This window comes from Odocoileus virginianus, chromosome 31, assembly GCF_023699985.2.
Source record: "Odocoileus virginianus isolate 20LAN1187 ecotype Illinois chromosome 31, Ovbor_1.2, whole genome shotgun sequence".
NCBI classification, from domain to species: domain Eukaryota; kingdom Metazoa; phylum Chordata; class Mammalia; order Artiodactyla; family Cervidae; genus Odocoileus; species Odocoileus virginianus.
This window is the reverse complement of record NC_069704.1, coordinates 40,785,182-40,802,724: the sequence shown is the minus strand read 5'-3', so window position 1 is coordinate 40,802,724 and position 17,543 is coordinate 40,785,182. Positions and strand designations below refer to the sequence as shown.

At 44.9% G+C, this 17,543-nt stretch overlaps 1 protein-coding gene across 4 annotated transcripts in view; it reads left to right on the top strand.

Annotated features, from left to right (window-relative positions):
- Positions 1–8,036: 8,036 nt before the first annotated feature.
- Positions 8,037–17,543, top strand: part of SLC39A14 (solute carrier family 39 member 14) — a 48,732-nt gene continuing 39,225 nt past the window's right edge. For 2 of the 4 annotated variants that reach the window (XM_070459679.1, XM_070459680.1), the window contains exon 1: positions 14,163–14,249. In XM_070459679.1, coding sequence (XP_070315780.1) covers positions 14,178–14,249 — 72 coding nt within the window. In that variant the 5' untranslated portion in view covers positions 14,163–14,177. Of the gene's footprint in view, positions 8,169–11,172; positions 11,448–14,162; positions 14,250–17,543 lie in introns of those variants that run through there. The other 2 variants (XM_070459681.1, XM_070459682.1) reach the window with 2 other exon arrangements.

Here is a 17,543-nt window from a genome sequence, read left to right as displayed (position 1 = left end):
ACAAAGAACTCTTAAAATTCAACAGTAAGAAAACAACCTGATTAAAAATTGGGCAAAAAGACCTGAAGAGAGATTTCACCAACTAAGATATACAGTTGGCAAATAAGCATATGAAAATATGCCCAACGTCATATGTCATTAGAGAATTACAAATTAAAATGAGATACCACTGCACACCTCTTATTAATAGAATGGTCCAAATTCAAAACACTGACCATTCCAAATGCTGGTGAGGATGTGGAACAGGAATTGTCATTCATCGTTAACCGAGGGAATGCGAAATAGTACAGCTGGTTTAAAAGACAATTTGGTAGTTTCTTACAAATCAAAACACACCCTTATCATATGATTGAAGTAGTCACACTGCTTGGTATTTGCCCAAAAGAGTTTATAATTTACATCAACACAGAAACCTGCGCTGGATGTTGATAGCAGCTTTATTCTTTCATAATTGCCAAAACTTCTAAGCAAGCAACCAAGATGTCCATCAGTAGGTGAGTGGATAAACAAACACTGGTACAGGAAGACAAAGGAGTATTAGTCAGTGCTAAAAACAAATGAGCTATCAAAGCCATGAAAAGACCTGAAGGGTACTTAAATGCATATTACTAAGTGAAAGAAGCCCATCTGAAAGTGTTACATATTGTATGATTCCAACCATGTAACATTCTGGAAAAGGCAGAAACTATAGACAGTAAAAGGATCAGGGTTTGGGGAGAAGGAGGGATGAATGGGCAGGGCAGTTTTAGGGCAAGGAAACTATTCTGTAGGATACTGTAATGGTGGATACATGTCATTATGTATTTGTCCAAACCCATAGAATGTGAAACACTGAATGAAGCCTGATGTTCCTTGAACCTTGAGTGATTATGACAAGAAGTTGATGTAGGTTCACTAACTATAATTAACACAACACAAGCACCATTCTTGTGGGGGATGTTAATAATGGGGTAGGCTGTGTATATGGGAAACATCTAACCTTTGCAAATTGTGCAGTGAACCTAAAAATGTGCTCTAAAAAATAACTTTTATTAAAAGAATGAGTTAGGGTGGGAGTTCCCTAGTGGTGTAGAGATCAGGATTCAGTGCTTTCTCTCTCCTGTTGTTATTTAGTCGCTAAGTCATGTCTTAACTGTTTTGCAACCCCATGGACTGTAGCCTGCCAGACTCCTCTTTCTGTGGGGTTCTCCAGGCAAGAATACAGGAGCGGGTTGCCATGCCCTCCTCCAGGGGATCTTCCCACCCAGGGATTGAACCCGTGTTTCCTGCATTGCCGGCAGATTCTTTACTGCTGAGCCACCAGGGATGCCCTTCACTGTGCTGACTGGGCTTCAGTCCCTGGGTCCCTGGTCAGGGAACTGAGACCCCACAAGCTGCACCACATGGCCAAGAGAAAAGTGAGTACAGGAGACTTCTGGGAAGATGAGGGACTTCTGGTAATAGAGTGAGCTGACCATACTGAGAAATGTTTAGAAAACAAATTTTTTTTTACATTAATTATCTGGATTTGGGGGAAATGGAACAAGGGAAGAGATGACGATGGGGGAAGGAGGAAGGAAGGAAAATAATTGAGGCAGAAGAAAGAAAGGGAAGCCAGAGTGGTTATGTTGTTCAGTTGCCAAGTCGTTTCTGACTGTCTTCAACCACATGAAGAGCACACCAAACTTCCCCTTCCTTCACTGTCTCCTGGAATTTGCTCAGACTCACGTCCACTGAGTCGATGATGCCAGCCATTTCATTCTGTGTCATGCCCTTCTCCTCCTGTCCTCAATCTTTCCCAGCATCAATGTCTTTTCTAATGAGTCAGCTCTTTGTGTCAGGTGACCACAAAGTTTTGAAGCTTCAGCATCAGTCTTTCCAATGAATATTAAGAGTTGATTTCCTTTAGGATTGACTGGTTTGATCTCCTTGATGTCCAAGGGACCCTCAAGAGTCTTCTCTAGCACCACAGTTCAAAAGCATCAGTTCTTTTGTGCTTAGCCTTCTTTATGGTCCTACTCTTACATCTGTACCGAACTGTTGGAAAAACCACAGCTTTGACTATCCGGACCTTTGTGGTTATAGTTGATGCCAACATAGCTCCCAGGGTTATGGACAGAATGCAGGGATGGGAGCGCTGAGGTTTTTCATTTCAGATAAGGATAGAAGATGCAACCTTAGACCCTACGAGGAACAGGATTGCTGGAGTGAATTCTTCTGGATGAAGACAGCTGGAGCCTGCAAGGGGAGTAGAAAGTCTATGCTGACCATCCAAGGACAGTAGGAAGAAACGAAGGGCAAAGACATTGATGAGAAATCCCCAAGCCTGGACCACAGACAGGTATGTGCAGCCTGAATTCATATTATTAGCATGTGGAAGGACCACATGCTGACAAATTATCATGAAGATTAGCCTAGACTCTTGAGAGCCTGTAGCCCTGCAGAAAGAAATTGTCGGTCACCTGGATTGCATTGGAAGGACTGATGCTGAAGCTAACACTCCAGTCCTTTGGCCACCTGATGAGAACAGTTGGCTCATTGGGAAAGACCCTGATGCTGGGAAGGATTAAAGGCAAAAGGAGAGGAGGGTGGCAGAGGATGAGATTATTGGGTGGCATCACTGACTCAGTGAATATGAATTTCAGTAAACTGCAGAAGATAGTGAAGGACCGGGAATCTTGGTGTGTTGCAGGTTCCATGGGGTCACAAAGAGTCCAATATGACTTAGCAGCTAAACAACAAATGGAAGAGAAGGTACAGGAGAGAATGAGAAGGTAAAATAGAAGTTGCTGCAGGTTAAAATAGAATAAGTCAGACAATATGGTAGATATAGAATTTTCCATCATTAGAGACAAATATTAATCCTCCACCAGAAAAAATTAATTGAGAATAAAGAAAAGCACAGCCATTCCTAGATGTGCTGTAGTGAAACTACAGAATACCAAAGACAGAATCTTAAAAAAAACTGGAGAGGTTGCATATAAAGAAAGTTAGATTGTCAGCAGACTTCTTATCAACCACAACAAATGCTTAAGACAAAAGGAATAATAATTTTAAAATTCAGTGTCAACTTGGAACTCTGTTCCCAGCTAAACATTCATTCAAAGGTGAGGACCAAACTGACATTTTCTAATAAGGCTCAGTACCTAGTAATCATGTATGGATGTGAGAATTGGACCAAAAAGAAGGCTGAGTGCCAAAGAATAGATTCTGTTTGAACTGTGGTGTTGGAAAAGACTCTAGAGAGCCCCTTGGATTGCAAGGAGATCAAACCAGTCAATCCTAAAGGAAATCAACCCTGAATATTCATTGGAAGGACTGATGCTGAAACTGAAGCTCCATACTTTGGCCACCTGATAGGAAGAGAACTCATTGGAAAAGACCCTGATGCTGGGAAAGATAGAAGGCGGGAAGAGAAGGGGAGGACAGAGGACGAGATGGTTGGGTGGTATTACCAAGTCAATGGACGTGAGTTTGAGCACATTCTGGGAAATGGTGAAGGACAGGGAAGGTCTGGTGTGCTCCAGTCAGTGGGGTCACAAAGGGTTAGGCACGCCTGAGCGACCGAACAACAGCGACAACAAGGGCCAGAGAAGTGGATGAGACGGAGGATGGAAATGCAGCTCAGTCAGTACAGTCGCTCCGTGTGTCCGACTCTGCGACCCATGGACCGCAGCGCGCCAGGCCTCCCTGCCCATCACCGACTCCCGGAGTTTACTTAGAATTCTGCCCATCGAGTCGGTGATGCCACCCAACCATCTCATCCTCTGGCGTCCCCTTCTCCTCCCGCCTTCAATCTTTCCCAGCATCAGAGGCTTTGCAAATGAGTCAGCTCTTCGCATCAGGTACCCAAAGTATTGGAGTTTCAGCTTCAACATCGATCCTTCCAAAGAATATTCAGGACTGATCTCCTTTAGGATGGACTGGTTGGATCTCCTTGCAGTCCAAGGGACTCTCAAGAGTCTTCTCCAACACCACAGTTCAAAAACATAGATTCTTCGGCACTCAGCTTTCTTTATGGTCCAACTCTCGTATCCATACATGACTACTGGAAAAACCCTAGCCTTGACTAGATGGGCCTTTGTTGGCATAGTAATGTCTCTGCTTTTTAATATGCCATCTAAATTGGTCATAGCTTTCCTTCCAAGAAAAGCAATATAGAAAATCAATAAAACCAAAAGTTGATTCTTCAGAAAGATTAACAGAATTAGCAAATCTTTAGCTAGATTGTCAAAAAAAAAGACTCAAATTACTAAAAGGAATGAAAAAGAGGACCACTGACCTTACAGAAATAAAAAGGATTATAAAGGAATACTCAGTTCAGTCGCTCAAACAATTAAATGCCAGCAAATTAGCTATCTTAGATGAAAAGGATAAATTCCTATAGGTAACTTGCTCCTGCACCAAGTGTCATTTTTCCCAGTTGTCTCTCTGCTGAAACCATCGAATGGTAACGGAAATGATTGATAAGCCTTCTAAGGATGTTTTCTTTTGGCTGATAGAGTGTAGGGTGCTAGTCCTCTAGTATGATTTTGGGTAAACTAGAACTTGCACATTCCTTCTGATCCTCTTGAATTTGTTAAGACATGCCAAAACAGAAAACTCATTTTTTCCCCTTAGAAACCTGGCCATTGGTTTTTTCTCTTCGCTCTCTCTAGAGTTGGCCTGATAGTTGGGGGTTGGAAAGGGGATCTTTGCCCTATCCTGCTGATCACGTTGTCTACCTTGTCAATATACCACAGAACCAGCTTTGGTTTTCTGAGTGCCCAGTCTCACTTTGTATATTCCCTGAGCCAGGCTCCTGTTTCCCTGGCTTCTTTCCCAAGGCCATTCTACTCACTTCAGCTTTGAGAAATCTGCCTGCATATCCTTTGAAAAGGCAAGCAGCTGTGATACCTTGTCAAAAGGGAAATAGCAGTCTTGCTAATGTCAGATTTGTATGCTAGTTCCTTAAATATTGCCCAATGTCAAACTTTTAGTGAGCTGGCCATTCATCCAGCTTATATTTAGTGAGCATCTGTTTTGTGCAAGATGTTACAGGATGCAGGTATATACAGAAATCTTTGGTAATCAAGACAGATTAAGGTCCAATATAGAGGTTAGAGATGGAAATGAAATACTTTTTAAGAGGAAAAGCAAGTATCATTAGTTAGTTCAGTTGCTCAGTCATGTCTGACTCTTGACCCCATGGACTGCAGCACACCAGACTTCCCTGTTCATCACCAACTCCTGGAGTTTGCTCAAACTCATGTCCATCAAGTCTGTGAGGCCATCCAACCATCTCATCCTCTGTCGTCCACTTCTCCTGCCTTCTATCTTTCCCAGCATCAAGGTCTTTTCCAATGAGTCAGCTCTTCACATCAGGTAGCCAGAGTACTGGAGCTTCAGCTTCAGCATCTGGCCTTCAATTAATATTCAGGGTTGATTTCCTTTAGGATGGACTGGTTTGATCTTGCAGTCCAAGGGATTCTCAAGAGATTTCTCCAACACCACAGTTCAAAAGCATCAATTCTTCAGCACTCAGCTTTCTTTATGGTCCAACTCTCACATTCATACATGACTACTGGAAAGGCCATAGCTTTGACTAGATGGACCTTTGTTGGTAAAGAAATGTCTCTGCTTTTTAATATGCTGTCTAGTTTGGTCATAGCTTTCCTTCCAAGGAGCAAGTACCATAAACCATATAAAATGTTTTAATTCTGTGAATTACAGTCCAATGAAATCAATTTACTGGGTTTGTTAACCACTTTTTAAAAAACTGAAATATCAGTACATTGCATATACTAAGGTGATTTTTTAAGATTTTTGTTTGCTATGTTATTTGTAATGAAGATGCAGTGCAAAATATTTTTTTTACAGTGGGTTACAGTAAAAAAAATTTTTTTGAAAGGGTGGATCAAATAGGCTCTAGGAGAATCAAGCTTTCTGAATGGAAGTGGTGGCTTTGAAGAATTAGAATTTTAACAAGTGGAAATGGGGGAATGAGTGGAAAAAGGAGCATATTTGGAAGAAAGGGAGAATTGAGGCTCCAAATCTGGCACTAGGCAGGAAAGACTGAGTGAGGAAGGCAGGACTTGAGTATACCTAAAGAATTTTGTAGGTGGGTGGATATGTAGAGTTAAGACCTTTTGATTTTTAGCTGTGTTAATAATTAATTGAACTCCCTAATGGATTACTGATAGCTTATCAGCTCTGGTGGACTTTGGCAGCTCTGCTCTTTGCTGGTTGCAAACAAGTGAGAATGCTGTGATAGGCCCTGTGGTAGGGTGTCAGTGTCCTCCCTCCCCTCCGGTCTCTGTGACAGGTACCTTTCCCCCCAGCCTGTACTATTGACACATTGCCTGGAAGAGCCATGGGGATTGCTTTGAGACCTCAGTTTTAGGAACAGTATAACACCTCTCTGTAATATGTATTTATGGGCTTCAAACTGTTCAGAGCTCCATGTGTTAGAAGCATGCTTGTTTTACTTAATCACTGGGTGAGTTTCACATTCCTCTTCCAGAACTTCAAGAAAAGGAAGGCGTGGTAGAGACTGGGCCATTTCTGACAACCCACTGGAGATCGGGTTGAGAGTCCCAAATGGATGACATCATGTCTGAAAAATACTTGAGTTTAACCAGGGAAGACAAACATAAAGGATTATTACAGAGATGAAGGGGCTCTGAAGGAGATTCTGCAGGGATACCATTACTTTGCAATCTCTTGGGAAATGAGAGGAGTATCACCCCACCCCTTAACTCCACTAGAGCACTATAATTGCAGGGTAAGGATAATTAAATTTCAGAAAAACCCCACAGCCCAGCTTGTCTCTTCAAGTGGCATAAACATTCTGGCCTGCTCTGGCTTTGGTTCAGTGCTTTCTCTCTTTTTCCCTCTCTACCCTCCTCTAAAGGAGGAACAGGCTGCCACTGAGGCCCAGATTCTTCCTGCCATCCTCTGCAGGGGTTGTCTCCTTTTCCTTTCATCACAAGCATTGCTGTCCTGGGCCTTCCTCTCCCCAGGACTTGCAGGGTGGGATGCGGTTCCCCTGCTCTGTGCAAATTCAGAGACGCTTGGCGTCTACTGAGCAATGGTCACCGAGCTGGAACAGGGCCTTGGGTACTAACAGGCTGCAGCTCTGCTTAGAAGGCCTTTCCTTTGGGTCCCCTAGACACAGGTGGCAGCTGGCCTAGCGGCAGAGGAAATAATCATGACGTCCAGCAGACTAGAACAATGGGAGTTTAATGGGTGGCTTATTTTTTCAAGAAATTTGCATTTCCGAGGCTAGATATCCATCTCAATAGAACTGCTTCACAACAGAAAAGAGTCCTAGGACACTCCTCACACAAAAATTAACATTCCTCCCAGCCTCCATTAAGCAATATGGTTTCTTAGTTTGATCAGTTTGTTAGAGTGGTGCGACATCTTATTGGAAAAGTGAGTATGATACGGCGTATTTGGAACCTGAACAGGAATTTTTTGTTCGTCTGGTGGCTAAATGCAGAAGAAACATTATTACCAATGGATGCGTTCCCCCCACCCCCAAGAGTATTTCAGAATGGAGTTTGGGAGGAAAAAGCAGCTTTTTATATTAATCAGATGTGGTAAGGTACACACACACACACACACATTAGGTAGGTGGCAGTGTTACTCTGAGAGGATGGAGACCAGGTTATGAGAGCTTCCCACAGAAGGAGGGAAAGGTCTTGATGGGCGCTTTCCCGACGAAACCTCAGTAGAAAGATGAATGGAATTTGCAGCAGGGTTAGAAGACGAAGCCGATAGAGCTAGGAGGTGAGCTAGGATCTCGGCGAGCTAGGGGCTCGAGCTCAGGCCCCAAGGCGCGGAAAGACGCTGGCTTGCCTTGCAAGCCTGGGCAAGCCAAGCTCCGCTCGGGTCTGGCGGGTGGCTGGCAAGGAGCACTCACAAGTCGCCCTACTACCGGCCGGAGCCCACGTGGCAAGCCCTGGGGACAGTGGGGTGGGGCGGGGCGAGGGCGGGGGCGGGCCCGGCCGTGACGCGCAGGGTATATAGCGGGGCATGCGCGCCACGCCGAGGAAGGACGCCGGCGGGGGGCTGTGGGCGCGCGGGCTGCCTGCGCGGGCACGCCGACCTAGCTGCGCTGCCGCTACCACTGCTGCTGCTGCGGGCCGCCCGGGGGACCTGGCTTGTGAGGGTGCGCGGGGCCAGTGGCATCGGCCCAGCTTCAGGTGAGGGGGTCAGGACATGCCGGAGGGGCAGCTCTGCGCCCCGGGGATGGGGCATCGCGCGGAGGAGCAGTGCGCCTCCGGGGCTCGGGGTCACCGAGTGGGGGTGGGGGCACGGCTGCCCCGAGGACCCGGAGCCGCTCGGGCGGACCCACACGCGGGCCCGGACGCTGCATGGAGGCGACACCTGGCCGCGGTGCCACGACCAGGGTTCCTCAGTGGCGAGGGAGGGGAAGGTACAGACAGCTACGGCCCCTTGGACTGGAGAACGCGGGATCTGGGCGCCAGAGAGGATGTCGGTAGCCGCACTAAAAGGCTGAGAGAAGTGTCCTGGAGCCCGTGGACTCGAGCACGGAGAAAAGCAGAGAGTGGACTGGCAAATCTGGTGGGCAGCTCTCAGGATGGCTCTGATGGGACAGTAGTATCTAGCCTTGGCTTTCCAGGAGCTGAGTGCCCCACTTCACCTGGGCCAGACCACCTCGTAGCTGAAGACAAAAGCCCGGTGCCTTCCAACTGGCCCCGAGCAGGAGCTGAAGAATGGCAAAGGAGGGACTAACTGACCTGGCTCATCCTGTGGGCATGGCTTTTTAGCTATTTTTGGTTCCTACCGACCGGGTTAGGTGGTCTGGCGCAGGCTGCCCTCTCTTGGTGGGTTAGAGCAATGGGACAGAATACCATCCAAGCAGTTATACCGTGTGATCCGGAGGTCCAGTTGAGTCACATTTTCCTCTGCTCTGGGTTGTGGCTTCCGTTTGGAGAATCTAGAGTCGGCTAGGGTCTGGGTATCCTGAGCATGTGAGCATGATTTGGTGAGGGGCTGACTCCTCTCCTGGGAACCTAAGATAGGGTGGGGGTAGGAGCAGCTTTGACCTGACCCCTTCTCCTGGAGCCTGCTTGGGCTGGGATTTGTCTGGAGTCATTCTTTCCTAGGACCCCCAGGCTGCTTAGGTCTCCCACTTGCAAAGCGGTGGTAACCTGGTGAGTACTGGCCTAGCTGGTACTCTCTGGACTCTCTCCCACCTCTGCTCCTAACTTGCCCCATGTCTTGTGAAAGGAGTCAGTGCTAAGGGCATATTAGATCTGGTCTCTTATCCACAGCATGTACAATGAATCCTTAACCGTTAAAACAAGAGCCATAAAAGCAGAAAGAAACTTGATGAAGTAAGAGAAAGAATGTCGAGAACATAACTTTAGTAGGTGAAATTTTTAAAACTACACAATCCATTTCCTGTTGGATGCTCAGAGGTGAGTTTTTCATAAACTGTGATAGGCACTATATAGTGGTACACTTCCTGGTTTGCAGGTATGACTAGAGAGCACCAAACAGAATGACTGGCCCTGTCATTTAGACAAGAACACTGCATTGAGGTACCAGAGCCCTGTGACTCTCAGTATTTCATCCCCTCAGTTTGTAAGTATGCAGTTCCTGATCTGTGCTTGGCTCTGCACTTGGCCACTGGAGAGTACAAAGAGGGTATGGGATCTGGCTCCTGGCTCCACTTGGAGGGAGAAAGAATATCCATCCTTACATGAAGAATAAGATAGCAACATAATAGAGGTCACATTGTTGTGTTTGGTCAAGTTCAGAGAAGATAGCACTCTACTAGAGATGGTACAAGGTGGCAGAATTCTCGGCTTTTGAGCCACATGCGCGTGTGCTTGCTTAGTTGTGTCTGACTCTGTGATCCCATGGACTATATAGCCCAGGAGGCTCCTCTGTCTATGGGATTTTTCAGTCAAGAATATTGAAGTGAATTGCCATTTCCTCCTCCAGAGGATCTTCCCGATCCAGAAAGCAAACCCAGGTCTCTTCCTTCGCCTGCACTGGCAGGCGGCCTCTTTACCACTGAGCCACCTGGGGAGCCCTCTGAGCCACATAAATCTGTTCAAATCCTGCCCCATCACTCCCCAGCAGGAGACATTTCTTCTGCAGACCGGTCCTCACCGCTGTGCAGCATGTCGTGATTGTACCTGGAGCGTAGTAGAGGTTTGTTAACTCATCTGAGTCAACATTATCACCTTCTCTAGAGTGAAGTGGATGGTTTAGGGGTCCCAGGAGCTGATGGGTAGCTTGGGTTGTAAGAATAGTGTGGGTCCAGGCTTCAGGTTGATTCATCTCGGGAAGGTGGAGGCAGCCTCCGTGCGTTTCTGGGTAGGCGCCTTTTCTGGGGCATGCCAGGCCTTGGCATATCCACGTTTCCACAGAACCTTTTTTTCCCCACCTTTAGTTTTGCATGCTATGCTGATTGTTTCAGGTAATGGAAGCACTGCTTTTCTGGACCGATAATAGGCGGAAAGGACTAGCGACGTGTTGTGTATCTGCACGCATGCGCGCGCTTGTGCGCATGCGCGCGCGCGCTAGAACGGCTATTGGACTGGATTCAGTTTTAGAACTGTTCACCTACTTCCTGTTTTCCTTACTTGTTTACACCTCAATTCCAGGAGGAGCCCTCAATCTGGGTCCACTATTTACAGGATGTTGAGATCTAAGAATTAGTGCCGTGAATAGCTGTACATTTCTGGAAATCGGGACTTCCAAAATAATCCAGCCTTTTCGCGCTTGATGCCTGAATAAAATAATGCTTAGGCGTTTTTGCAGAATCGCCGATGGTGATGAGATATTGAACTGGAGGGACTTTGGAAATCTTTGAGTTCTAGGCCCTTTGTTTTACAGCTAAAGAAACTGGATCTAGGGAGGTTAACTGGTGTTTCCGTCACATTACTTGCTGCTGGCCAAGAGGCTCGATAGGGCCACCGTGCGTGCGTTCTCAGTCGCTAAGTTGCATCCGACTCTTTGTGACCCCGTGAACTGTAGCCTGCCAGAAAAAGAGGTGCAACTTTTATTCATAAGTGTGATGATAAAACTGCTGGAAATCTCAGACATTTCCTTGAAAACATGAAGAAAAAGGAGCCAGTTGTCCCTGTGCTTATTTGGGGAACGGGAGTTCTCGGCTTGTGTGGATAGAAATTTATTCTGGAGGACTCTTCTCCCTTCTCCTTCTTCCAGACTCGGCGACACAGGAAGATGGGGAGTGAGTGAGGAAGGGTCATGCTGCTAGGGCCCTAGCCTGGACTCTCTGGATGTCTACAGTGGAACTTCTCTGAACTCGGGCTGGCTGACTGCCGGCCAGATAAGGAGTCCAGAGTCTGCACCAGCCAGGGGCCTCATGCACTGTCCCGGGCAAGCAGGACAGCCTCACCACAAGGTCTCCGAGGCCCAGCTCTCTTCACACTTACTGTGGCCACCGAGGCTCCCAGAGGGGACTCCTTATTGGGCCCTGGGTAAGAAGAGGCAGAGACCCCTGTGGACCATCCCACGGGGAGGGAAGGTGGCCACAGAATCAGCCTGGACAGAACTGTTGGCATGTCCATCCATGGGAAACCAACTTACCTACCTCCAATCTGACTGCATTATCAGGCCTCCTAACCTTTCTCCAACCTCAGGCCTGGGACAGTTCTGGGCTTTGGTGGAATGAGAATGTGATTGTCCTGAATTTATTACTATTGGGTCCCTAGAGGCTCTTAGTGTTAGTAATTAAAATGTCAGCTAAAAGTTGGGGATGTTTTAACAGTTCATTTTTTCTTAAAAGCATGTGCATGCGTTTTTTTCTTCCCATTTTACTGAAATATAACTGACAACACTGTATAAGTTAAAGGTGTACAGCATAATGATTTATATAAGTTATGAAATGAGTACCACAATAAATTTAATGAACATACGTCATCCCAGAGGTAAAAGATTAAAGAAATAGAAAAAAAAAATTTTTCTTTTTCCTTGTGATAAGAAGTCTTAGGATTTAACTTTCTTCACAACTTTCACATATGAAAGTTTAGTGGTGGTTTAGTTGCTCAGTTGGGTCCAACCTTTGTGACCCCATGAACTGTAGCCCACTACGCTCCTGTCCTTGGGATTTCCCAGGCAAGAATACTGGAGTGGGTTGCCATTTCCTTCTCCAGGGGATCTTCCCAACCCAGGGGTGGAACCTACATCTCCTGCATTGCAAGCAGATTCTTAACTGCTGAGCTGCCAGGGAACCCCCATATATGACCTGTAGCAGTGTTAATTATACTTAGCATGTTACACATTACTTCCCTAGTACTTATTTATCCTATAACTGGAAGTTTCTACCTTTTGACTGCCTTGATCCAATTCCCCTCTCCACAACCTTTGTGTGCATATATATTTCTATTTGCCAAAACTTTGATTTAGGGCTGAGGCTTTGTCTTTGGGTCTAGGTCTGCTAATTACACTTGCAAATTGTATGTAAAAATCACATCTGCATGTATGACCTGTGATTTCTGGTTTCTTTTATTACAATTTTTTTTTTTTACCATATGTGAATTATGTCTCAATAAAACGGAAGAAAAAAATTTTAACAGGAAAAAATTTTTTTCTACGCTATATAGTCCATAGTTCAAAGATTAGAAGGATAAAAAAGTTTAAAAAGCAACTACACATACATTAACTGCACCCCCACAAACTCCCACCCAGTACGGTAAAAGTCTCACCTCTGCCCACCCCATCCCATTTTTAGAAATGCTCTAAGTTAGCATTTTAGGCATTGTTAGCACTTTGCTTTTTTTCACCTAGCAACTATTCTGGATCTTGCCCTATCAACCCAGGAAGCACTTTTACTATGGCTGCATATTATTTCAGAAGAGGGAAGCACAGTAGTTTTAAACCAGCGCATGTTGCTTCCCTCTCTCCCCCAGTTTGGGTGGTTTCCAGTATTTTGTCAATATGTGCAGGGCCACAGGGGATAACTTTACAATGGCATTTCCTATGTGCATACTACAGAAGAAGTTCTCAGAAGTGAGATTGCTGGGTGACAGGATATATAGATCTGTTAATTTGTCTCCTTTAAAAAATAACTATAGAGCAAGAATTTAAGACATTTGCAAATCAGTCCATGTGCAGAATCCTACTTTTTGAGTGCACACACCTAATTTACAGAGGACGAGCTGGTTGGATGGCATCACCGACTCAATGGACGTGAGTTTGAGTAAACTCTGGGAGTTGGTGATGGACAGGGAGGCCTGGCATGCTGCAGTCCGTGGGGTCACAGAGTCAGACACGACTGAGCGACTGAACTGAACTGAACTGAATTTAATCCTTCCCCCCCCCCCCCATTTGTAGCACATTTTTCGAGATGAGCAGTTCTCAAACTTTTTGATCCTAGGATTCCTTAATTTGGTCTTCCACTTATTGGCTAAACTTGTTATTTACCATGTTAAAAATTAAAGCAAATGTAAAAAGTTGTTTATTCATTTAAATTAATAGAAATAAGGTAATTACATGGTAACATAAAATGCGTATTTTTATGGAAAATAACTTCCAAAAAGTCAGAAAAGTGGCATTATTTTTACATTTTTGCACATCTTCAGGACTTCAAAGTATTAGATATAACAGATTATAGTAGGTATAGCATAATTTTGCTGGCAAATACTCAGTGGAAGTCTTGAGAACAAACTGAGTTAATCCCTGAAAAGACACATATTTATACCCTAAACTTCTACCTCGGAAATTTCAGAAAACTACACAGGCACACATTCACCATACCTCACATAGCCTCTGAAAAATGAGAGTGAAAAAGCTTTTAACATCTTAGTTTTCTAATAAAACTAGTTTTTACCTCTCCAGCCTCCTTGCACAGTCTCGGTGTATCCAGGTGTCATCTAAGACCACAGTTTTGGGAACTGCCATTCTAGAGCACTTTGTTTCATTTTTGTAGCAATCAAAAGTCTTCCTCTCTGCATTTTTATTTCAGTTACTGTTTCAAACCAAACAGAACTGGCATGAAGAAGTTTGAAAAGAGGCACAGCAGACTCTCAGTAAATAAGTCCTGGACAGTGACAACAGAGAGGGACTCTTTGCGGCAGGGATGGGTCCAGCCAGCGGAGCTCAGCTAAGAGAGTGCCCACTCCGTGAAGACAGGCAAAACACTGTTTCTGTTCCAAGGAGGCTTGTAAAATATGTGTTGAGATGAGCCGAGTACTTGTTGGAAGCTTCACATGCTATTTGTGGCATTCTTTAAGCTCCATTGCGTGGAACAGCCAAGAGACACTGAAAGAGGCCAGCGGAAGGTGAGGTGACTGGGGGGCAGGAGTGATCTGGGAAGGCTTCCTGGAGGTGGCAGTGAGCCAGGGGCTCCTGCCAGGGGAGCTGTGTGAGTAATGATGTGTGTGTGCATAGTCGCTCAGTTGTGTCCAACTTTGTGACCCCGTGGACTGTAGCCCCCCAGGCTCCTCTGCCCGTGGGATTTTTCGGGCAAGAATACTGGAATGGGTTGCCATTTCCTTCTCCAAGGGATCTTCCCAACACAGGGATCGAACCCATGTCTTCTGCATTGCAGACATACTTCCTTTACTTCCCCATTGAGGAAGACCATGAATAGTGGCATTCAGATGTATGTTCCTGGATCACCAGGGTTCTGGGGTCTAAGGTACCAGTATTCTCTGGTATGTATTAGCTGTTAATCAAAGACTTGCTGGTCTTCTCAGCCTTGTTTTGGGGTCAGCCTGCTCTTTTCCAGAAAAACACCTTTGGTCCCAAATCGACATCCTTTGTATCAGTCCACTTACTCCAGCCAACCTTGTGTTCTTGATTATCAAGAGTAGTGCATACTTACTGAAAAGTATAAAGTATGGGAGAAAAAGGTGTAATCCTGAGGCTGTAAGACAACTTCTGTAACTCTGCTCAATTATTTCCTTTTATTGTAAACTTTTAATTTTCAACTTACTTTAGACTTAAAAGTCACAAAGAATGTAGCAGAGTTCCTTTATATCCCCTCACCCTGTGGTATAATCATCAAGAACAGGTAATCAGCGTTGGCACAAAACTTTAAATTATAGGCCTCATTTAAATTTCACCACTGTTTCTGCTGACATCTTTTTTCTGTCCCAGGATCGAGTCTGCCATCCCACATTGCATTTAGTTGTCATTTCTTTGCTCCAATTTGTAACCATCCCATATCTTTCTCCCTTAGGATAAGGTCATGCATTTTTAGCAAGAATATCAATAAAAAGGATGTTGCATCCTTTTAAGAGCATCATATCAAGGCATTCGTGGTGTCAATGGTGATGTTTTCCTGGATCCCTTGGTTACTTGGTGTCTGCTGGACCTTCACACTGGAAGAGTCGTTCTCTCATGTTGAATCCTTCTCATGGTTCAAACGCCTTTGGCCAGGAGGAGCCTATCTCATTTAAGAGCTCACCTGATTAGTTCTGACTCTACAGGATCAATTTCCCTGTCTTAAGGTCAACTGATTTGGTCAGCTGACACCAACAAAATCCCTTTGGCAGACAATGTAACCTGATAACAGGAGTGATATCTCATATTTTCAGCTCCTGCCCATATACAAAGGAGAAGGTCACTGAGGCCTATCTTGGAATTCTGCCAACTCTAGCAAGAGAGTTTCAGATAAAATATTGTATGTGACCCCATGGACTGTAGCCCACCATGCTCCTCTGTCCATGGGATTTCTCAGGCAAGAAATCCTGGAGTAAGTTGCCATTTCCTTCTCCAGGGGATCTTCGTGACCCAGGGATTGAACCCAGGTCTTCTACATTAGCAGGTGAATTCTTTACCACTGAGCCACCAGGGAAGCCCCAGATAAAAGATATCAAGCCTTAATTCCAGCATCTAAGTGTTAGTTTCCTATGACCATCCTAACAAATGACCACAAACTCTGTGGCTTAAAAGAACAGAAATTTACTCTCAGTTCTGGAGGCCAGAAGGTCAAGGGGTCAGCAGGTCCGCATTGCCTCCAGAGACTCCTGGGCACATGCTTTCTTGGCTCTTCCACCTTCTGGGGCCTCCAGGTGTTCCTTGGCTTTTGGCAGCATCACTCTCCTCTCTGCCTCCATCTCCACATGGTCTTCTTTTCTGTGTGTCTGTGTCCAAATCTCCCTCTCCTTTATCTTGTAAACATACTAATCATTGGATTTAGGGGCTACTCAAAGTCCATGGTGACTTCATCTCTAGATCCTTAAATCATTATTTCTGCAAAGACTGTATTTCTCAATAAGGTCACATTCTGAGGTTTTGGGGTAGACATGGATTTTGGGATCAAGACCATCCCCAGGGGAAAAAAATGCAAAAAAGCAAAATGGCTGAGGCCTTACAAATAGCTGTGAAAATAAGAGAAGCGAAAGGAGAAAAGGAAAGATATACCCATTTGAATGCAGGGTTCCAAAGAATAGCAAGGAGAGATACCAAAGCCTTTCTCAGCGATCAATGCAAAGAAATAGAGGAAACCAATAGAATGGGAAAGACTAGAGATCTCAATAAAGGACAGAAATGGTTTGGACCTGACAGAAGCAGAAGATATTAAGAAGATGTGGCAAGAATACACAGAAAAACTGTACAAAAAAGATCTTCATGGCCCAGTTAATTATGATGGTTTGATCACCCACCTAGAGCCAGATATCCTGGAATGTGAAGTCAAGTGGGCCTTAGGAAGTATCACTACGAACAAAGCTAGTGGAGGTGATGGAATTCCAGTTGAGCTATTTCAAATCCTGAAAGATGATGCTGTGAAAGTGCTGCACTCAATATACCAGCAAATTTGAAAAACTCAGCAGTGGCCACAGGACTGGAAAAGGTCAGTTTTTATTCCAATCCCGAAGAAAGGCAATGCCAAAGAATGCTCAAACTACCACACAATTGCACTCATCTCACATGCTAGTAAAGTAATACTCAAAATTCTCCAAGCCAGGCTTCAGCAATACATGAACCGTGAACTTCCAGATGTTCAAGCTGGTTTTAGAAAAGGCAGAGGAACCAGAGATCAAATTGCCAACATCTGCTGGATCATAGAAAAAGCAAGAGAGTTTCAGAAAAACATCTATTTCTGCTTTATTGACTATGCCAAAGCCTTTGACTGTGTGGCTCACAATAAGCTGTGGAAAATTCTGAAAGAGATGGGAATACCAGACCACCTGACCTGTCTCTTGAGAAATCTGTATGCAGGAAGCAACAGTTAGAACTGGACATGGAACAACAGACTGGTTCCAAATAGGAAAAGGAATACATCATGGCTGTATATTGTCACCCTACTTATTTAACTTACATGCAGAGTACATCATGAGAAACACTGGGCTGGGGAAAACACAAGCTGGAATCAAGATTGCCGGGAGAAATATCAATAACCTTAGATATGCAGATGACACAACCCTTAATGGCAGAAAGTGAAGAAGAACTAAAGAGCCTCTTGATGAAAGTGAAAGAGGAGAGTGAAAAAGTTGGCTTAAAGCTCAACATTCAGAAAACTAAGATCATGGTATCCGGTCCTGTTACTTCATGGCCAATAGATGGGGAAACAGTGGAAGCAATGACTGACTTTATTTTTCTGGGCTCCAAAATCACTGCAGATGGTG